At 52.3% G+C, this 22,410-nt stretch overlaps 2 protein-coding genes across 5 annotated transcripts in view; both read left to right on the forward strand.

Moving 5' to 3' along the window:
* TMEM102 (transmembrane protein 102) overlaps positions 1 to 22,410 on the forward strand; it is a 171,013-nt gene that overhangs the window by 51,012 nt on the left and 97,591 nt on the right. The window lies entirely within an intron of this gene.
* The window catches only part of FGF11 (fibroblast growth factor 11), a 55,051-nt gene that overhangs the window by 19,846 nt on the left and 12,795 nt on the right, over positions 1 to 22,410 (forward strand). The window contains exons 2-3 of the mRNA XM_080980002.1: positions 17,601 to 17,711; positions 19,666 to 19,769. Coding sequence (XP_080836128.1) covers positions 17,601 to 17,711; positions 19,666 to 19,769 — 215 coding nt within the window. The remainder of the gene's footprint in view (positions 1 to 17,600; positions 17,712 to 19,665; positions 19,770 to 22,410) is intronic.

Genomic DNA, 22,410 nt, shown 5'->3' on the forward strand with positions numbered 1-22,410 from the left:
CTTCCTTCCTTCCTCCTTCCTTCCTTGAGAGCAGTCACAATTTCACAATTTCTCTTCTGAAAAACCCTTCCTCACATTTGCAAGTTCCTGGCTCCAACTCACATCCGATGCCTATTTTCTCTGCATGTGTGAAAAGGTCATTTCTGTTCCGTATTGAGTGCGCCGGGACAAAATGTACTCTGAATTGAGACTTTAGAAAAATTATACATTACAACTGTAGAATCGTAGGCCAAGGGGTCGCCTAGCCTCACCCCAGCAATGCAGGAATTGTATTTAAAATAGATTAAAGCCACATTTGAACATCCTTTTAGTGGGCAGTTATTTGCAATCCTCCTTTCAAAACTATTTGCCCCTGGAAAACCTTTTGCGTGGACACACTGATACATCCCTGCAATGCCTTTTCAAACTGCACACGTTCTGGTTCATTTTGTGATTTTGCGTTGTGTTTTCTTGCTGCGGTGCAAGAATGCCAATAGCGTCGGGCGGCACATCGCGGGGCGATTGCTAAAGCAGAACGATGTGCGGACAGCCCAGCATAAATGCGGTATAAACCCGGCACGAATGTGCTCTTATTGCATCAGTGACATGTTGCAGAATAGAGCCAGGGGTCAGCAAACTTTTTCAGCAGGGGGCCGGTCCACTGTCCCTCAGACCTTGTGGGGGGCCAGACTGTATTTTTTTGGGGGGGGGGGAATGAACGAATTCCGATGCCCCACAAATAACCCAGAGATGCATTTTAAATAAAAGGACACATTCTACTCATGTAAAAACATGCTGATTCCCGGACCGTCCGCGGGTCGGCTTGAGAAGGCGATTGGGCCAGATCCGGACCTTAGTTTGCCTACCCATGGAATAGACCCCTAGAGGCATAGGTGTGTGTGGGGGGGGAAACCCAAATGGTCCCATCTTCAATCGGCCACAGACTATGGTAGGAGAGAACACCCCCCCCTCTGAAATTTTGGAGAACTGCTACAAGTCAGTGTGGGCAATATTGACTTATTAACATTATGTACATATTAGTCTATGTTCCTGCTTCTCAAGCGAAAGGTCGTGGGCTCAGAGCCGGTTCATCTGCATTGCCTGAATCCCAGGTAGGGCTGGATGCTGCCAGTCCGTGCAGACAACACACAGCTAGCTCTGGGGGGCAGGACTCGAACCAACGGCTTCAAGCTACGAGAAAGGAGGTTACGACTCAACGTACAGGGAAACTTTCTGGCAGTGAGCGCTGCTGGGGTCTCCCTCCTTAGAGGTTTCTAAGCTGAGGTCTGTCGTGGATGCTTTAGCGGGGGTTGGGCTGGATGACCTCCTGGGGTCCCTTTCGACTCTAGATGGCTCTGGAATCGGCTCTCAAGAGAGACTGCAGCCGCTGCAGCTTGGACTTGCAAACACCCGGAGGAGAGCGCTCAATTGCACTCCCATGTCAAGGGGCAGTCTACCTGCGGGTCTCCTCGGCTGCAAGACAGAGTCGGCAGGGGTTGCGTAGGCTGCCCACTGTCGGAGATAATAATAATAATAATAATTTATTATTTGTACCCCGCCCATCTGGCTGGGTTTCCCCAGCCACTCTGGGCGGCTTCCACAGAGACCAAAATACACTAAAATGTATTAAAAACTTCCCTAAGATGTCTTCTGAATGTCAGGTAGTTGTTTATCACTTTGACATCTGATGGGAGGGTGTTCCACAGGGAGGGCGCCACTACCAAGAAGGCCCTCTGCCTGGTTCCCTATAGCTTTGCTTCTCGCAATGAGGGAACCGCCAGAAGGCCCTCGGCGCTGGACCTCGGTGTCCGGGCAGAACGATGGGCGTGGAGACGCTCCTTCAGGTCTACTGGGCCTTTGAGGCCATTTAGGGCTTTAAAGGTCAACACCAACACTTTGAATTGTGCTTGGAAACGTACTGGGACCGGTGTTATGTGGTCCTGGCGGCCGCCCCCAGTCACTAGTCTAGCTGCCGCATTCTGGATTAGTTGTAGTTTCCGGGTCACCTTCAAAGGTAGCCCCATGTAGAGAGCATGGAAGTCCAAGCGGGAGATAACTAGAGCATGCACCACTCTGGAAAGACAGTCTGCAGGCAGGTAGGGTCTCATCCTGCGTACCAGATGGAGCTGGTAGACAGCTGCCCTGGACACAGAACTGACCTGCACCTCCATGGACCACGGTGAGTCCAGAATGACTCCCAGGCTGCGCACCTGGTCCTTCAGGGGCACAGTTGCCCCATTCAGGACCAGGGAGTCCTCCACACCTGCCCGCCTCCTGTACTTCTGTCTTGTCAGGATTCAACCCCAATCCATTAGCCACCATCCATCCTCCAACCGCCTCCAAACACTCACACAGGACCTTCACTGCCTTCACTGGTTCTGATTTGAAAGAGAGGTAGAGCTGGGTATCATCCGCATACTGATGAACACCCAGCCCAAACCCCCTGATGATCTCTCCCAGCGGCTTCATGTAGATGTTGAAAAGCATGGGGGAGAGGACGGAACCCTGAGGCACCCCACAAGTGAGGGCCCAGGGGTCTGAACACTCATCCCCCCCCCCACTTTCTGGACACGGCCCAGGAGGAAGGAGCGGAACCACTGTATGACAGTGCCCCCAGCTCCCAGCCCCTCCAGACAGTCCAGAAGGAGACAGGATGCTGGGCTTCCCCGTCCTTTGGTGCGATGCTTGCAATAATAAACTCCCTGCCCTCTCTATCTTCATCTCCCTGCCCGCCCGCAGCACCGAGTCTCCTGTGCCCCCCTTGGGTACTTGGCCTGCGGCACGTGCCAGCTTCAAGCTTGCCTCGCCTCGCCTCCTCTCCCTTCCTGATTTCTTGGCGCCCGGCCTGCACCTCATTACCCTGTGGTGTCCTTGCAGCTGGCAGAACAGCATTTGCCGTGGGAGCCGGCCAAAAACTCAGCCCCACAGACTCTCTCTCTGCCACCCTCAGCTCACAACACCCCGATTTTCTCCCTGCATATTACACCCCAACCCCCCCAAAAAACTCCAACCCTATAGCAACCTAAAACCGAGCCCCCCAAAACCTGATTTCCTAGCAAATGGAGAGCGACTGTTTTGAAGCCTCCTTCCTGCACATTGTAAGCTCCCTGGGGCAGAGACTTTGGCGTCCTCGCATCAGTGTGGCCGCGACTGGATCAGACCCGGGTTCATTCAGCACGCGGGTATCCGATTTTGTGTCCGTTCTCTGGGGTTGTTGGGTCATCCGCCGAAGCGATCGTCTGTGGCTCAGTGGGGTGGGGAAGGACAGCTGCTTGGAGTGTAGAAGGCGCCCGGTTCAGTTCCCTGTGGGATCAGGCCGGTGACCCTTCTAGCCCAGCATCTGAAAGGGAAACCTGGATTCGAACACAGGACCCAACTCCTGCGGTTTCCAGCAACTGGGATTTGGAAGCATGGTTTGCCCCCGGCCGTGAGGGCAGAGCGTGGCCATCATGCCTAGTGGTCATCTCTCCAGCAGCGTGAAACCCTGGGGGCCAGTGTGAACAACACTGAGCTAAGCAGGCAAAAGGGTTCAATAGAAACTGGATGGTTTGTCCTGCCTGGGATTCGTTTGCTGCGATTCCTGAGTATACGGGGTTGGTCTGGATGACCCTCAGGAGCCCCTACCAACTGTACAATTCTAGGATTCCACAAGCATTTGCCAGCCACCAGTGGCCGTCTGCATATGTGATGTTCAGCTGGGTTGGAAAGGAGAATCTCCAAGCTGTCTCCACGCAGGCGAAACCCCCGTTCTCCCTTCTTCTGCTCTTCCTTGGGGGGCACAATTTCTTGGTTCTGCCCTTCTCAACCCACCCACAGCCCCTGTCTCCTTTTCAAAGAATTTCAGAGCTGAAAGGGGCCTCCAAAGGTCATCCAGTCCAGCCCCCTCCAGTGCAGGAGCCACAGCCCAAGAACCCCCTGAGAGATGGCCACCCGATCTCTGCTTAAAAGCCCCCAGCGAAGGAGAACGTGCCATCTTCCATGATCTCCATGGCCATGTTCATTCAGAATCTCCTTCTTTGTCATTTGAACCCCGTAAAGTTTGGGTCGTCCCGGAACACTAGGAAACCACCTCTCTCCTCTTTCCGTAGGGAAGCCCTCCAGATCTTTGAGGGTGGCTCTCACAGCCCCCATAGGGACGCGGGTGGCGCTGTGGGTTAAACCACAGAGCCTAGGGCTTGCCAATCGGAAGGTCGGCGGTTCGAATCCCCGCAATGACAGGGTGAGCTCCCGTTGCTCGGTCCCTGCTCCTGCCAACCTAGCAGTTCAAAAGCACCTCATAGTGCAAGTAGATAAATAGGTACCGCTCCGGTGGGAAGGTAACCGGCGTTTCCATGCGCTGCTCTGGTTTGCCAGAAGCGGCTTAGTCATGCTGGCCACATGACCCGGAAGCTGTACGCCGGCTCCTTAGGTCAATAAAGCGAGATGAGCGCTGCAACCCCAGAGTCGTCCGCGACTGGACCTAGTGGTCAGGGGTCCCCTTTACCTTTACCATTATTACTGGTTTATTGCTTTTATTTTGATTTTATATATTGTGATCTTTTTAGGGGTCCCTTTACCTCGCAGCCCCCTCTCTTGTCTCTTCCCCACCCTCTTTTCTCCACAACCAGTTCTGCCACCCTCCAGGGCTGACTCTTCCGTCCTGCAGCCGCAAATGAACCACGCAACCGAGCGCGGGACAAATGTCCCCCGTTTTTAATTGCCCAACAGGTGAGCCGGCCCCGTGTCGGGCAAGGGTGGCTTCTGAAAAACCCCAGGCCTTCGAGCGGGTGGAAGCGCTCGAGGAAACGCCGCAAAAGCACGTCCAAAGAGCAGGGCGGGTCCCGTCTGGGGGTGGGGAGGAGGAAAAACCCCCCTTTGCCTGCGGTTCCTTCCCTGCTCTGCGGTCAGGCTGGGGGAACCACCCTCCAAGCCCGAGGCCTCCCCGAGAGGGTATCCGTTTCCACCTCGCGGGCACTTTCCCGGCTTCCTCATCGGGGAAAGCGATCCGTTTGGAGGCGTCTAAAAAAAGGGACGCGGTTTTTATTGCCAGGAATAAATATATTTATGGAGGCTTGGAGGGAACCGCCGCGGCGCTCCCTCGCCGGGTTTTTATTTGGGAACTTATTCGGAGATTGGGATATAAACATGATGGATGCCTCTCTCGGCGGCGGGTGCCAAATTTCCCGGACGGTGTGGCTTAGGCGTGGCCCACCAGCCGTGGCTGCCCTACCCCATTGCAAAAGGCTTCCCTCTTTGTCTTTCCATTGGGGGCACACACACCCCACTGCCCTCCCCACAAGGTCAGACCAGACGCCTCTCCTGCCCCCCTCTCGCCTTAGCAACAAACTCACCCCCCCATCCACAAAACAGGCCATGGGAACCAGATCTCAACCTCTTATTTCTTCATTCTCCCGTCTCTCTCCCCTTGCATGCTCCAGGCTAGCTGCAAAGGCAGCCAGGGCTATTATAATAAATTAAATCCATTTAAATATATCTGCATACATTATGGGAGGAAGAGAGCTTTGCAAAGCTGTTGGAAGAAGTGGGGGGGGGGGAGAGACGACCCCGCGTCTGTGTATTTAAGAACCGTCTGCTTGTAGGAAGAGCGGAAGGGAATAATTATCCAGATAAATTTATTCCCCTGGTTTCTTCCTTCCTTTCTACTGCACGCTATATATTTCTGTCCTCAGTCCTGATTGGAAAAGATCTCTGCCCCCAATGCAACGTCCTGGATGTGGGGCTCAGGGTCCGTCCCCCCACAAATCACACCCCATCTCTTCCCTTAAGGTACTGAATGTGATAGCCGCGCTCCCAGATCGCCCAATATTCTAGTCCGCATGGGCCTCTCTGATCCCACCTTGCTCCCTGGATCTGTGCCCCCCCCCCACAAAACCCACAAACCCTTCTGAACCCCTTGATTTTACATCCTAACATCACAGAACCTGCCACTGTGCCCCACAATATCTCCAGCATCTCATCTGTTTTCAGATCCCTAAATTCTCAGCTTTGAACGACACTCCCCGCTCCCCCAAATCACAGCCTGTTTAATGCGTCCGTCCACAATGCCCCCCCTCCCGGTTCCACCTTGCTGGCCCCCCAAGAAACCAATCTCCTGGGGGCCAATCACGTCTCCCCACCCAAACCCCGCTAGCTCCCTTTTCCGTGGCATTTCCCTGCATCGGCCAAATGACCTTTGAGGGTCCCTACAATTCTAGGATTCTGTGATCGAGGGTCCCCACAGCCCCTCTTTTATGTAGGAGCTGGACAGCCGTCCGCTGGGGATTCTATGGCTGTGCTTCCTGCATTGCAGCGGGTTGGGCTGGATGACCTTTGGGGGCCCCGCTACCAACCCGGAAACCATATGACACATACACCCACCCACCCCAGGCTGGTAAGCTTTCCCCCGCACCCTGAATTTGCAGCCCGTCACAATACCAGCCCCCTATCCCAGGCCAAATCTCAGACCCCCGTCCTTTTGCTTTCCCCGGAAAATACCCTTTCTCTCTCGACAGATTCCCTTTTCCGCCTCTCCCCAAACCGCCTAGGGATTTCTCCCTCCCGCCTCCTGTGATCAGGAGCACCTCTGCATCTGCGTAACCTTGTAGATTCCTCCTCTCTCTCCCTCTCCCTCTCTCTGCAGATGCGGAGGGAGAGCGAGGGAGTGTGACAAGGGAGAGGAAGGAAGGAGAGAAGAGGTGAGACAGGCAGGCAGGAACCGCCTGGGTGTGCGTGGGCCAAATATTCTGCACCCACAATGTTGGTGGCAATGGAAAAGGCTTGCCAAACAGACACCCCAAGGCTGGGGGTTCACCTGCCCCCCTCCAAGGCTGAGGGGCTCGATTCTCCAGAAGAGGCCGCGAGATTATCTTTAATTTTTTGACCACTATCGTTCTCCCACGCAGCACCAATCTCTGAGCGAATCCCGCTTTCCTGGGGTTCGGTTTCCCTCGGGACGAAGGTCAACGGAGACCGTAGTGTCTTTAGGCTATACGGTTTGTGCATCGGCACATATATACAACCCGAGCCTAAGGTGCAGGGGTTCGCGGCGTTTGCACCCCAAAAAAAGATCTCGCCTCTCTGTCTTTCGCAGTTTTAGGTCCAGCACAGAGCAAGCAGGTCTCTGTGTCTCCAGCTCCCAGCCTGGTTTCTGGCTCAATTCGCACTCAGAACTCAGGCTGTTGCTCTGGGAGAGGGGGCTGGGGAAAAGGCCTGGCGGGACCCCTCACTTATTTGAAGCTGGGTCGTTCTTTTTGGGTGCTGAAGAGAGTACCCGAGTGGCCTGCTAAGGCTGTCGTCTTACAAAGAAACTAACGTATTTTTTGCTCTGTAAGACTCACTCTTTCCCTCCTAAAAAGTAAGGGGAAATGTGTGTGCGTCTTATGGAGCAAATGCAGGCTGCACAAGCTATCCCAGAAGCCAGAACAGCGAGAGAGATTGCTGCTTTCACTCGCAGCGATCCCTCTTGCTGTTCTGGCTTCCGAGATTCAGAATATTTCTTTTCTTGTTTTCCTCCTCCAAAAACTAGGTGCTTCTTGTGGTCTGGTGCGTCTTATAGAGCGAAAAACACGGTAGATCAGCGATAGAATCCTCTCTTGGATTCTAATCTTTGCTGGGTACAGAAAAGGGACTCTGGGCATCATCCAGACTGACCCCGCCTCAAACCAACAACAGTTCAGCAGACTGGGGGTGCATCTTGCAAGCTTCAGCCCAGGTTGAAAATTATAGCATCTCTGGGGTGTCTTCCCCTTTTCCCAATTAACCTCCGTCTCCAAAGCTCTGTAGTGGGAAGGAATTGAATGGCACACTTTCGGCGATGGGGGTAAATGCTCAACACGTCACGCTGAATGACGTCCCCGCGACATCACCAGGGGGTAGAAATCCCCCAGGCGCATCTTGCGGCTGCCGTGGTTCCCGTGGCGACCATGTGGAGAGCTCTGGTTGCCAGGCGACGGACCTCTCCATCGGGTAGCCAAACCCTGTGAGGTGGGTGGAGGGGCTGTGACTGGCCTCAGATCACCCAGTGAACTTCCTGACTGGGAATTTGAACCCAGATCTCCCAGGTCCAACACTCCAGCCGCCACACCACCCTGACTTCCTAGAGTCCATCTGCTATGGGGCAGCTCTATAAATTAAGTAGGCGAATCAATTTGGGGAGAAGTATCTGAAATTCGGAGAGAAGGATCTGAAATATTTTCCTTGAAGCTTGAATTTGTTTTAGTTGATGTTTTAATCTGTTGTAAACCACTTTGAGGTGTTTTCTTGGAAATATAAAACAGTAAAGAAATGGAACAAACAAACAACAATGATAATAAATTTCATTGTAAAGGGGGGAAAAGCACCTAGGATTAAGGCGCCGTTTGGCGGCCATATATCTGAGTTTCAAACATTGCAGCTAAGAATATTGTCTGGCTAGTTCAGCAGTAGAATGCCCTCTGGGATTCCAACCTTTGCTGGGTACGGGACCCTGGGGCATCATCCAGACTGACCCCCCCCCAAAATCCCACAACGTTATTATTCAGCAGACTGGGGGTTGCATCTTGCAAGCATCAGCCGAGGTTGGAAATGATTGCATTGGGGGTGTCCTCCCCATTAACCTCCGTCTCCAGGGCTCAATGGTAGGAAGGAATTGAATGCCACACTCTCGGCAACGGAGGTTAATGCTCAACGCATTGCGCTGGTTGGCATCGCCAGGGCCTGCCCCGGGACATCACCAGAGGTCGTCGCTGGGTTCTCACGTTGCGGCCCTGAACGCGTCAGTCATTGGGGGACCCAAGTGGAAAAAGCTCTGCTTGCGGACTTCCCCGAGTCCTGCGTGGCAGCGGGTTGGACTAGATGACCTTTGGAGGTCCCTGCTAACGCCACAATTCTGCGGTGCATCTGGTTGGCCTGATCTAGCAGCTGGGCTCTTCTAAAGTTCCGAGTTCTAGTCCTACCACAGCTCAGGGCTTATCACAAGCTCCTTTTCAAAAAAGGATCGGGAAGAGAAAAAGAGAATATCACGCTGGCTTTTTTTTTGCAAATTTACAGTGCGACTGTACTTGGAGTACAGTTCTGGCGCTAAAAAGATATTGCAGAGCTGGGAAAGATTTGGAAAAGGTGGAGAGGAGGAAAGGTGACGGCGTTCGGAACTCTTTCCTTTAGCTAAAAAACCCACGGAAGAGGAGAGGCGTATAAGATTATACCCGGCGAGGAGAAAGCAAAGAGGAAAAGTTTTTATCCCTCTCTCTCGTCGTGCTGGAACTCAGGGCTGCCCAATGAAGCTGAAAAATGGGAGATTTCAGGGCAGATGAGAGAAAGTCCTCCTTCACGCAGTTACACTGCGGAACTCCCTGCCACAAGAGGCAGCAATGTTCCACCAGCTTGGAAGCTTTAAAAGAGGATTGGACAAATTGATGGAGGGGGGAGAAAGCTATTGATGGCCATTGTTATTGGGTCCTGAATATGGGCTTCTTTTGGCGGGGTGTGTGTGTGGCTCTGGTTTCCCACTTTGAGAACAGGATGCTCGGCTAGATGGAAGCTGGTGGACTCCATTATTCAACAGAGGTTGGCCGCCTGCTGGAGATTCTTTTGCTGTGATTGCTGCATGGCTGGAGGGGTCAGACTGGATGACCCCCAGGGGTCCCTTCGAACTCCACCGCTCTGTTATTCTTTCTCAGCCTCGGTTGTCCCCGTGTGTGAAATGGGCATGTCACACCGGTCAGGAGATCTGGAGGTGAAGCCTGCAGAACATGATGAATAAGGAGCTGTCTGTTTGAGTTGCTTTGCTAATTAACTCTTTTTTGTGTGGGGGTGTTGGAGGGAGAATCGCCAGCCCCCCCAAAGGCACGATCAGCCGCAGGCGAGAAAAAACCCAGAGTCATGGATAGAGAAGGGAGAGGGAAGGAGATGTTTTGCTGGAAATCCGCAGTTCATCTTTTGCTGGGCCAACTGCCTCTGAGAAGTGTGGACACCTCACCACTTAAAAAGATTACATTCATATACAACTAGACTGATTCATCACTGCAATGGGACGTTTGCCTGCGGGAAATAGAGCGAGGGGGGGAAACTAAATGACCGTGGGAGGCAAAATCCAATTGTCTGCCCCCACTAAAAAAATATTTTGCACTTCCCTCCAGGGAACCCAGGCGTCCTGCACCCCTGGCCCTAACTCCAAATAAATTGTCATTTATTTATTTTGGAACAAGCCTGATTTTGCACACACCCAAAAAATGCATGAACCAACCCCCCTAAAACTCAACCCCGGACCCTTCGCCTTTCCATCTTGATCTGGGGAAATCTGAGCCCGTTCCCAGATTTCTTGCCCTCCCCCATTTCCTTAAGGGAAACAGCAGAATTAAAATGCTCAAATCTCCCCCGACGTTGATGGAACGGGAAATCTCTCGCTGCGTCTCGTTAAAAGGGACCCATTTTTCTTCCCTAAGTATAATTTGCTTAAGAGTCTTTCCCCTGCGTTGTCATATCCCAGATGCTGGCGCCCAGAATATACCCCTTTCGCTCTGTAATGGCTCGTGAATTATTTCCAAGGCCTGTCAAAAGGCGGAGAGGGAGGGAGGGAGCAGCGGAGGAACAAAAAGAGTGATTTTCTGAGCTTGAAGCAGGCCAAGAATGGGGGGGGGGGGGAGAGAGAGATCTGTTTGGAATAGAGATGTCCTAAGATGCGCGCTCCGTGCGTGTCTTAAATGTGTATTTTGTTTTGTGCAAAAATCACGCCTCAGGTCTGTAGCTTTTTGGGTGTGTGGTTTTTTTGGGTGTGCGTGTTAAACCTCAACATTAAATTAGCCAGAGGACCAAGGGAACCTCTCTTAAAGGGGAATTTCTCGCAGCCCAATTCTCCTTGGAAGATTCAGGGCAGATAAAAGGAAGCCAGCACAGAGTTAAACCATGGAACTCTCCGCCACAAGAGGCCACCGGCTTGAAAAGAGGGTTAGACAAATTCTAACGGCTCGGCTCTGCCACAATGGTCAGAGAGACAACGATGCTTTTGGATCCCAGTTGCTGGAAAACACTGGAGGGGAACAGTGTTCGAATCCTGCTTGTGGGTTTCCTATAATGCGCGTCTGGTTGGCCACTGTGAGAACAGGGTGCTGAGATCAGCAGAGGGGGCCCTTTTGGCAGTTCCTCCACCCTCAGAGACATTCGAGGGGATGTTTTGAGCAGTCGTTTTTATGGCTCTAAGGGACGCGGGTGGCGGTGTGGGTTAAACCACAGAGCCTAGGACTTGCCGATCAGAAGGTTGGCGGTTCGAATCCCCGCGGCGGGGTGAGCTCCCGTTGCTCGGTCCCAGCTCCTGCCAACCTAGCAGTTCGAAAGCACGTCAAAGTGCAAGTAGATAAATAGGTACCATTCTGGCGGGAAGGTAAATGGCGTTTCCATGCGCTGCTCTGGTTCGCCAGAAGCAACTTAATCATGCTGGCCACATGACCCGGAAGCTGTACACCGGCTCCCTCGGCCAATAAAGCGAGATGAGCGCCGCAACCCCAGAGTTGGTCACGACTGGACCTAATGGTCAGGGGTCCCTTTACCTTTACCTTTTATGGCTCTAAATGGTTTTGAACTTTTTTTTGTATCGCACACTATTGTGTTTCAATAGGGACCTCAGGGCTGGGTGCTGATGAGAGTTGCAATTCCCAGAAAATTCCTGTTGGGCGTTGTAGCCTAACACATTCCTGCTGTCTGATTGGAATTATTTTAGTCATACCTCGGGTTACAGATACTTCAGGTTGCGTTTCTTCGGGTTACGGACCTGCCGAAACCTGGAAGTACCAGAACGGGTTACTTCTGGGTTTCGGGGGTCGTGCATGCGCAGAATTGCCAAATCGCACTTTGCGCATGCGCAGAAGCGCCGAATTGCAATCCGCGCGTGCGTATAGGCGCCGCTGCTGGTTGTGAACACTGTGGGTTGTGAATGTGCATCCGGCACGGATCACGTTCACAACCCGAGCATCCATTGTATTATTATAGTTGTTATGGAAATGACATGGAGGGGCGCACATCTTTACAGTGGTACCTCGGGTTAAGTACTTAATTTGTTCCGGAGGTCTGTTCTTAACCTGAAACTGTTCTTAACCTGAAGCACCACTTTAGCTAATGGGGCCTCCAGCTGCCGCTGCGCCGCCGGAGCACGATTTCTGTTCTCATCCTGAAGCAAAGTTCTTAACCCGAGGCACTATTTCTGGGTTAGTGGAGTCTGTAACCTGAAGCACATGTAACCTGAAGCGTATGTAACCCGAGGTACCACTGTATAGTTGTCACAATGTTCCAAATATTATGCCGGAACGTATCCTTTCGACTTGACAGCGCAGGGAAGAAATCTAGCTTTATAAATTCGTAGAAAATCCATACTTTAACCGACTCTCCTCATTCCGAGACCATTTTAACCCTGAAAGAAAGGTGAATTTGGGCTCCACCTCCCTCCGTGAACCAAGAAGCAGGAACAGGGCATCCCACCATAATTCCCCAAGCGTGAGAGGGCATTCAGAGCCCCCCACCCAGGGAATGACCAGGGGGACGACCATAGACATCCCCAGAGGCAGTTGAGCAAGTCAGGGGTTCTGAAAGCCCATCTCCAGACAGGTCCTGAGGGCAAGGAGATGTCAAGAGTTTGATCGTTCTTTGGGTGATGGGGACTTAAGAGGTGTTGGGAAAGGTGTCTGATAAAGTGACCTAATGTTGAACTTGCGTAACCCTTGTATTTGTTGTTGTTTAGTCGTGTCCGCCTCTTCGTGACCCCCTGGACCAGAGCACGCCAGGCCCTCCTGTCTTCCACTGCCTCCTGCAGTTTGGTCAAACTCATGCTGGTAGCTTCGAGATCACTGTCCCACCATCTCGTCCTCTGTCGTCCCCTTCTCCTTGTGCCCTCCATCTTTCCCAACATCAGGGTCTTTTCCAGGGAGTCTTCTCTTCTCATGAAGTGGCCCAAGTCTTGGAGCCTCAGCTTCAGGATCTGTCCTTCCAGTGAGCACTCAGGGCAGATTTCCTTCAGAATGGAGAGGTTTGATCTTCTTGCAGTCCATGGGACTCTCCAGAGTCTCCTCCAGCACCAGAATTCAAAAGCATCCATTCTTCAGTGATCAGCCTTCTTGATGGTCCAGCTCTCACTTCCATACAGCCTTCTTGATGGTCCAGCTCTCACTTCCATACATCACTACTGGGAAAACTATACGGACCTTTGTTGGCAAGGTGATGTCTCTGCTTTTAAAGATGCTGTCTAGGTTTGCCGTCGCTTTTCTCCCAAGAAGCAGGCGTCTTTTAATTTTGTGGCTGCTGTCACCATCTGCAGTGATCATGGAGCCCAAAAAGTAAAATCTCTCACTGCCTCCATTTCTTCCCCTTCTATTTGCCAGGAGGTGATGGGCCCAGTGGCCATGATCTTCGGGGTTTTTTGGATGTTGAGCTTCAGACCATATTTTGCGCTCTCCTCTTTCACCCTCAATAAAAGGTTCTTTAATTCCTCCTCACTTTTTGTGACATGCTAGTGATGTAGTGATGATGTATCAATGATGCCTCTCAAAGGGTATTTTGGGGGGAAGAGGGAAGTTTTAAAACAGGATGTCACCCCATGCTCAGGTTTTTTACTCCTGTGGGGACCTGTTGTGCAACAATAAAGATCATGGTCTACTGACCACTAGCACCTTAGAGACCAACTAACTTTGTTCTTGGTATATGTTTTTGTGTGCATGGTATCTGAAGAAGTGTGCATACACACGAAAGCTTATACCAAGAACAAACTTAGAAGAAGAAGAAGAAGAGTTTGGATTTGATATCCCGCTTTATCACTACCCTAAGGAGTCTCAAAGCGGCTAACATTCTCCTTTCCCTTCCTGCCCCACAACAAACACTCTGTGAGGTGAGTGGGGCTGAGAGACTTCAGAGAAGGGTGACTGGCCCAAGGTCACCCAGCAGCTGCAGGTGGAGGAGCGGAGACGCGAACCCGGTTCCCCAGATTACGAGACTACCGCTCTTAACCACTACACCACACTGGCTCTCTTAATTAGTTAGTCTCTAAGGTGGTACTGGACAATTTTTTAATATATTTTGACTGTGTCAGACCAACATGGCTACCTACCTGAATCTACTAACCGCTGTTTTGCTCCAAATTACTTGGCTGAAACTTCTTTCTTTTACTGACCACATGGACCCGCAGGGAACTTCCACCCCAACGAGCTGGGCTGTGGAATAGGATCTCGCCCTGAAATTTCCCCCCTCAAAAGGTAAAGGGACCCCTGACCATTAGGTCCAGTCACGGACGACTCTGGGGTTGCGGCGTTCATCTCGCTTTACTGGCCGAGGGAGCCGGCGTTTGTCCGCAGACAGTTTTTCTGGGTCATGTGTCCAGCATGACTAAGCTGCTTCTGGCGAACCAGAGCAGCGCACGGAAACGCCGTTTACCTTCCCGCCGGAGTGGTACCTATTTATCTACTTGCACTTTGTTATGATTTCGAACTGCTAGGTTGGCAGGAGCAGGGACCGAGCAACAGGAACTCTCCCTGTCGCAGGGATTCGAACCGCCGACCTTCCGATCAGCAAGCCCTAGGCTCCCCACAGTGCCACCCGCGTCCTTTAACATAGTATTATTGTTATTAACTAGATTTATATACCAGCCTTCATCGTAAGATCTCAGTGCTGTTCACAGAATAAAACACAGTTGTAGTCCAACGCTGTTGGATGAGAGTTGTAGTCCAAAACATTCCTACTGGCTGGTGGGGGAAAATGTCACTGACAGGAACTATTAGTCCCAACACATTTGCGCTCACTGGAAGCTGATGGGAGTTGTAGTCCAAAACTGGAAGGCATAAAGGTTGGGGAAGTCTGGCTGAATGGTCAGAGCACATGAGCCAGGACTCCTGGGTCCTTTCGCAGCCTGGGATGGGGTCTAGGGAGGTCTGCTCCCTAGAGAGGGGGGGCATGTGCAGGAAGGCAGGAGACAACTAATCCTTCAAGGGCAGCCCCGTGTAGAGCGAATTACAGTAGTCAAGCCTGGAGGTGACCATCGCATGGATCACAGTTTCAAAATCAGGACGAGAAAGGTAAGGGACCAACTGCTTAGCACGGCGGAGATGGAAAAATGCCATCTCCCGCTCGCTCTGGGAGTCCCTCCACAAAAAAAAACCCACAGGTAGGAACCGCTCCAGCAGCCTCAAGCGGCCCCACACACTCTGTGACGCTTCTGTCTTTTTTCACCAAGCCCCCAGTGGGGCTCAAGAGGGGTGTCAGAGCTGAAGGGCTGGGGCGGCCGACCGAGAGAGAGCTTGATGGGCCCAGGCAAGTGGCGAGGGGGTCGGATGTGAGGTTGCAATGTGCCTGTTTTTATTACGCGGCAGCCAGACTGGTGACTGGGAGCGGCCGCCGAGACCACATAACACCGGTCTTGAAAGACCTACATTGGCTCCCAGTACGTTTCCAGGCACAATTCAAAGTGTTGGGGCTGACCTTGAAAGCCCTAACGGCCTCAAAGGCCCTGTATACCTGAAGGAGCATCTCCACTCCCATCGTTCTGCCCGGACACTGAGGTCCAGCTCCAAGGGCCTTCTGGCGGTTCCCTCCCTGCGAGAAGCCAAGTCACAGGGAACCAGGCAGAGGGCCTTCTCAGTGGTGGCGCCCGCCCTGTGGAACGCCCTCCCACCAGATGTCAAAGAGAACAACAACTACCAGACTTTTAGAAGACATCTGAAGGCAGCCCTGTTTAGGGAAGCTTTTAATGTTTGGTGTATTACAGTATTTTAATATTTTTTGGGAAGCCGCCCAGAGTGGCCGGGGAAGCCCAGCCAGATGGGCGGGGCATAAATAAATAATAAATAAATAAATAAATAAATAAAATACCGCGTTTTTCGCTCCATAAGACGCACCTTTTTCCTCCTAAAAAGTAAGGGGAAATGTCTGTGCATCTTAGGGAGCAAGTGTGTGGTCAATCGCTGGCTCCCTTTCCGGCCCCTTGCCCAGGCCTCCATTGCTGAATGTTCTGCAGACGGAGGCTGCTTTTTCCCCCAGCGACGTGGGACTGGCTGATTAGATTATCTGTCTGGAAACTGTAAAAAGGGCTCCCTTTCCTTTCCTAAAGAAGCTGCAGAACTGTGAGTGGAACCCCGTAAAAAAACAGATTTTTTTCCCTTTGCAAAAGAATCTGCACAACTTTGAGCTGATCCTCAAAAAACCGGGCTTTCCCCCTTTCCTCCTCTAAAAACTAGGTGTGTCTTATGGTCAGGTGCGTCTTATGGAGTGAAAAATACGGTATTTGTTTGTTTGGTTGGTTGGTTTTTCAGATTAAAACTTTACAGTCACATATCGGACGTGCAACAGAGAAACAAGATTCTAAAGAATCTCCTGGACCTCCCTTTGCTCCCCTTTGTGGGTCGTGTTGTTAATCGTTTCCTCCTGCGTCTTTTACGATAATCCAAACCTTTTACATCTCCATTATGTCCGGAATTCACCATTAAACTACGACTTGTAGTGCAATTTTTAGGATTCTAAGCTTGAGCCACCGGCGTGACGCAGCAGCCAAAAAGCCTAACACGATTCCAGGCCGCGTTAATGAAATCCCAGTTTCTCCACACTTTAACGGGAGCAGGGCTGACCGTCTGGAGTTGGCCGTGTCCGGTTCTGGATGCCTCGTGTTGGCATATTGAAGTGGGTTTCGGAGGAGCACAGTGGTAGGGGGAATGGGACTAAAGGAAGGGGGACGGACGTGTAGCTTGAAAAATGAAAAACTGACATGATTGCACCATTGCAAAACGTTTAGGGCTGCTAAGGACATTAGACAAGATTTGGCCTGCAGTAGCCTTAATCGTTTGTCCGAATGTGCATGGCAGGAATTGCAATGCGCCGTGCTAGGTGCTGTACAGTTTTTCGTTGTGTTTTCACAAATGCCCTCCACCTCTGCAGTTTTCTGAGCAAAGGAGGGGAGGCTTCTGCAACACAATGCTTCGTGTTTCAGGTTGCAAAGGCCTGGGTTCAAATCTCAGTGGGGCTGAAGCGTAAGCCTGGCGGAAAAGAAACGTTTTTGACCGGTGCCAAAAGATATGTTTTTGTGTTTTGTGTTTGGTTTGTTTTGTTTTTGATGTATTTTTAATCTTTGTTGGAAGCCGCCCAGAGTGGCTGGGGAAACCCAGCCAGATGGGCGGGGTACAAATAATAAATTATTATTGCTGTTGTTGTTTAATTGCTTTTATTTTTTCATCTATGTCATTTTAAATTGCGGTTGATATTAATGCTATATTCTTAGTTTTAGATTTTATGATTTATGTGGAAATTGTTTTCCATTCGGTTGTGTTCTTTTTGACGTGTTTTATTTATTGTTTATGACTTTTGTTATGTTGCTGATTATGTAAATCTCGTTGTGTTGTAAGCCGCCTTGAGCATTGTTTTAACTAGGGAAAGGCAGCATACGAATAAAATAATGAATGAATGAATATATGAGGATGGTGGCCGGCGAGCCTCCCTGGGGAGAACATCCCGCAAATAGGGAGCCACCACAGAAAAGGCCCCGCTGTCTTGCCGCCACCCTCCGGGCTTCCCTGTGGAGGTTAGGGGCACACAGAGAAAGGTCTTAGACGGCGATTGGAGGGTCTGCGTCGGTTCATGTGGGGAGAGGGAAGTGATGTTTCTTACCATGTCTCGCTTTCTTTCCCACCTCCGTTCCGGTGCAGAGCCGCAGCTGAAAGGCATCGTCACGAAACTCTTCTGCAGGCACGGCTATTATCTCCAGGTCCACCCCGACGGCAGTATTGACAGCACCAGAGACGACACCAACGGCTTCAGTAAGGGCAGCTGGTGGGGCCGGGGGAACCCCTCGCCTGACCCACGTCCGTTGCCCAAAGCCCCGGCAGGAGATCTGGAGAAATCTCTGACCCTCCACCTGCGCATCCCAGAACGGATCGGGGCAGGAGGCTTCCACTTATTCCCTTTTCAGCAGGGGTAGGGCGGGCAGCAGGGAGCCAGACAACAGGTGGCGCCGAAGAGCCAACACCTTATTCCTTTTATTTATTAGAGTCATATACCGCCCTTCTTCGCCATAAGATCTTGGGGCGCTTCCTTGCCGAGTCAGAGAAGGAGGAGGCTGCCTCAGATCCGTACCGCCAGAAGGGAACCCCCAAAGGTCATCCAGCCCAACCCCGTATAACGCAACTGCGCAGGGGGTCAGCCAACATTTGGGCCCTCCACCTGCCGGTTGGGTCCTTTTTTGGGCAGGGGGTGTCATGGCCTGTCCTGGCCCCGGTTTGGGACAAGACCTGGGATATATTCCCGGGCCGTTTGTGAATTAAATCCTGCCTGTTTCTTCCCCCAGGGGGCTGGATCTGGGGGCCTTCTCGCCTGACCACACGCCCCCCCCCCCCCGTCTGCAGCCGTGGCCTTCCTCCCCCTGGCTCATTCCCTCGCTGGCTTGCGCCATCTGTCTTCCCTTCCTCCCGCCTTCTCTTCCCGTCCATTCCTGGCTCTCTATCTGAGCATAATTGAGCCGGCCCGTCCTCTGAGGGACGCGTGATTGATGATCCCTGCTCCTTCCATCTCATCCCGTCCTGGGCTGCTTCCAGCAAATCTCTCCCCTCCACCCTGCGCTAGACCCGAATACAAAACCGGGAGGAGGGTAGCGGCAGCCACGGCCGCAGCAAATCTCGCCACCCCCCTTGCCCCTTCGTGCTCTTGCATTTAAAGGAAGCAGAGGCTTTCGAAAGGTCCACCTGCCGCCCACCTCGAACTCGCTCCCCGTGGTCTGAGTCCCTTTCCAAAGCAACCCTTCTTCCCGTTCCTCCTGCTGCTGCCACCGCCGCCAGCAGAATTCACAAGTTCTGCCCATGGGGGTCCTTCTCTGCCCCCCAATATTTCCTCTCTCCTTCCTCGGAGGTTTTTAAGCAGATGTTGGACACCTCCTGTTCTAGGATTCCTAAGCCGTGGTTCCTGCGTTGCGGCGGGTTGGGCTGGATGACCTCAGGGGGTCCCCTTCCAGCTGCACAGTTTGGTGGTTCTAGGATTCTTTCTAAAGGGCACACGGGTCCAGGCTCCCAACTAGGATAGCAGGGAAGAATTCGGTTCTGCCGAGAAACGACCCAGATCGTCGCTTCTCGAACCAAAACCGTGTTTTGAATTCGGCACTCCTGCGATGTCCGCAAAGAACCTCTCCAAACTAAGAAGGTGTTTGGAAAGGCGTATACCTGTGAAAATAAACGAGGAAAGGAGCATTAAGTTGCGGGGAAAGCCTTGCAAAAAAAGCGAATATTAGGCAAGGTTTTGATCTGTTTTTATTTTAGCTCTTTTGAGAGCTTTTGTATACTGTCTCATTTTTTTACCAACGATTGTATTATTTTATCTTCTTTTTTTTTTTTGCAAACCGCTGCAAAGTTTTCGGCTCGGTTCCTTGCAATCGAGCAACGTGTAGATTTTTTTAGGAAGCAAATAATGAAGCGAATTTTTGAAAACCGCATTCGGAAGGTTGCGTTCGCACTCGGATGCCGGCGAATTTTCACAAGGGCTAGTAGCGCCTTTCAAAGTTCACTTGCGAAGAATGGATCTTGAGAAGGGGAAGCATTAGAAATGGAAATGGACAGTTTTTTGGGGGAAAATCTCCCTCCCCAGTTAGAAAAGCCTTCTGACAACTAGGGGGCGGGGGTGGGGTAAATCTGTTTCCTGACCCCTATTCTTGACGCCCCCAAAAACCCTCTTCCTGTTCTTCCTTTGGTGTTGACACCGACCTCCTTTCTGCCTCTCTCCCTGCAGCCCTCTTCAACCTCATCCCGGTGGGACTTCGCGTGGTCGCTATCCAGAGCACCAAATCGGGACAGTACGTCGCCATGAACGCTGAGGGCTACCTCTATACCTCTGTGAGTATCCGGGGGGTTCGATTCCTCCTGCCGCCGGGCGCTGGAAAATTCAGGACAGGGGAAAGAAAGTACCTTTTGGTGCAGCTGAACTGCGGAACTCCCCGCAACAGGAAAAGGCGGCAGGCCACTTTAAAAGAGGATGGGGCAAATTTGCAGAGGAGGAGGAGAGGGCTGTCGACGGCCTCTACGGTCGGAAGAAAGCAGTGCTTCCGGATGCCAGTTGCTAGAACGTGCAGAAGGGGAGAGTGCTGGTCCTGCGTTCAAATCCTGATTGCAGGTTTTTTTCATTGGCTACTGGGTTGCTGGGCTAGATGGGCCACTGGTTTGATCCAGCAAGCTCTTCTCACGTCCCGAAAAGTGCTTTAGATGCATGAGTTTGCTCCAATACGTTAGGTAAAGGTAAAGGGACCCCTGACCCTTAGGTCCGGTCGTGGCCGACTCTGGGGTTGCGGCGCTCATCTCGCTTTACTGGCCGAGGGAGCCGGCGTACAGCTTCCGGGTCATGTGGCCAGCAGGACTGAGCCACTTCTGGCGAACCAGAGCAGCTCACGGAAACGCCGTTTACCTTCCCGCCAGAGTGGTATCTATTGATCTACTTGCACTTTGACGTGCTTTCGAACTGCTAGGTTGGCAGGAGCAGGGACCGAGCAACGGGAGCTCACCCCGTCGCGGGAATTCGAACCGCCGAACTTCTGATCGGCAAGTCCTGGGCTCTGTGGTTTAAGCCGCAGCGCCACCCGCGTCCCTCCCCACCAAACCTCAGGACGAATTTCCTGGCTGTAAGAGCCGGAATGGTCTCCCTCGGGAGCTGGCGGACTCCCCTTCCTTGGAGGTTTTTAAGCAGAGGTTGGGCAGCCATCTGTCATGGATGCTTTAGCTGAGATTCCCGCATTGCCCGGGATTGGGCTGGATGACCGCTGGTGGTCCCTTCGGAATCAAGACTTCTGCAATTCCAGCAGGAGCTACTGATGTCTGCAGATGGAGTCTGCTTGCTCTGGGAGTCCCCCCACAAAAAACCCCACAGCTAGGAACGGCTACAGCAGCCTCAAGCGGCCCCACACACTCTGACCTTTGTCGCCGTGTGCTCAGTGGGGGTCAAGAAGGTTGTCAGAGCTCAAGGGCTGGGGTGGCCGACCGAGAGAGAGCTTGATGGGCCCAGGCAGGTGGCGAGGGGGTCGGATGTGGGCTTGCGGAAGCGATGCTCTCCCTTCCAATTGGGGTCAGGGAATTCTCTCTCCAGAGGCCTCGTTAAAGAGGGCAGCTGCTAATTGCAGTTCAGAGAGAGAGAGAGAGAGGGAAAGTATTCCTCTCCCTGGGAAATAATTACTGTACATGATTCGTTTCACGGGTGCCTGTGCAAAAAAAAAACCCTCCCTGCCTTAAAACCCGGAGCCCCGATTGCAGATCGACCCATGATCGCAGAACGGCAGCGTCGGAAGGGACCCTGAGGCTCATCTAGTCCAACCCGCTGCAATGCAGGAATCTTTTGCCCAATGTGGGACTCGAACCCAGAACCCGGCGTCGAAGAGTTTCGTGCTCTTCTGACTGAGCACCCAAGAGGGCTGCTGGGAACGGGGACAGGCAGAAGGAGACAGCGCAGCCCCCGTCCATCATCCGTACCAACCATAATGGACCACGATATTCACACCTGGCAGGGGGGCAGCACAACTTCCTGTGGCAGGGAGTTCCGCAGTTTAACAACGTGCCAGCACTTCCTTCCATCTGCCCCCAATCTCGGCTGCAAAGCAAAGGGCATTCCTACAAAAAAACAATCCCAGGAGGAGCCTCCGTTAGCCAAGGGCGCCGGGAAACTATAGTTCCCAGGAAACTACAGTTCCCGGAGTTCACTGGAGAGAGCAAATCAAGCGCTTGGAAGGTAGATGTGCTTCAAATAATAATAATACATTTTTATTTATATCCCGCCCTCCCCAGCCGAAGCCGGGCTCAGAGCGGCTAACAACAATAAAATGATACACATTCTAAAATCATTTCATTATAAAATTAATTCAAATCAAATTGATGGCAACCATTGAGCTAGAGTTATGTGGAGATTGCCAAAGGAGGGAGTCAGGCTGTGCCCTGGCCAAAGGCCTGGTGGAACAGCTCTGTCTTGCAGGCCCTGCGGAAAGATGTCAGGTCCCGCAGGGCCCTAGTCTCTTGGGACAGAGCATTCCACCAGATCGGGGCCACGGCTGAAAAGGCCCTGGCTCTGGTTGAGGCCAGCCTAACCTCTCTGTGGCCTGGGACCTTCAGGATGTTTTTGTTTGAAGACTGTAAGGTCCTCCATGGGGCATACCAGGAGAGGCGGCCCCATAGGTACGAGGGTCCTAAGCCGTATAGGGCTTTAAAGGTTAAAACCAGCACCTTAAACCTGATCCTGTACCCCACTGGAAGCCAGTGCAGCTGGTATAGCACTGGGTGAATGTGATCCCGCAGCGAGGACCCCGTAAGGAGGCCTGTGCGCTCACCGTCTGAAATAAAACAGTGTCTTTTCTAAAAGTCGGCCGGCTGCCAGGATCAGCCGACCTTCCTCTGGGCACCCCTTTCTCGTCCTCCGGCCCGGCAGATGCCGAGGCTCCCTGACCCCCCCACCCTTTGCTCCTCTCGCAGCAGTGTGGCCCGTGCCCGAGCGACGCATCTC

The sequence above is a fragment of the Podarcis pityusensis genome (assembly GCF_964106645.2).
Source record: "Podarcis pityusensis genome assembly, chromosome: 13".
Lineage (NCBI taxonomy): Eukaryota > Metazoa > Chordata > Lepidosauria > Squamata > Lacertidae > Podarcis > Podarcis pityusensis.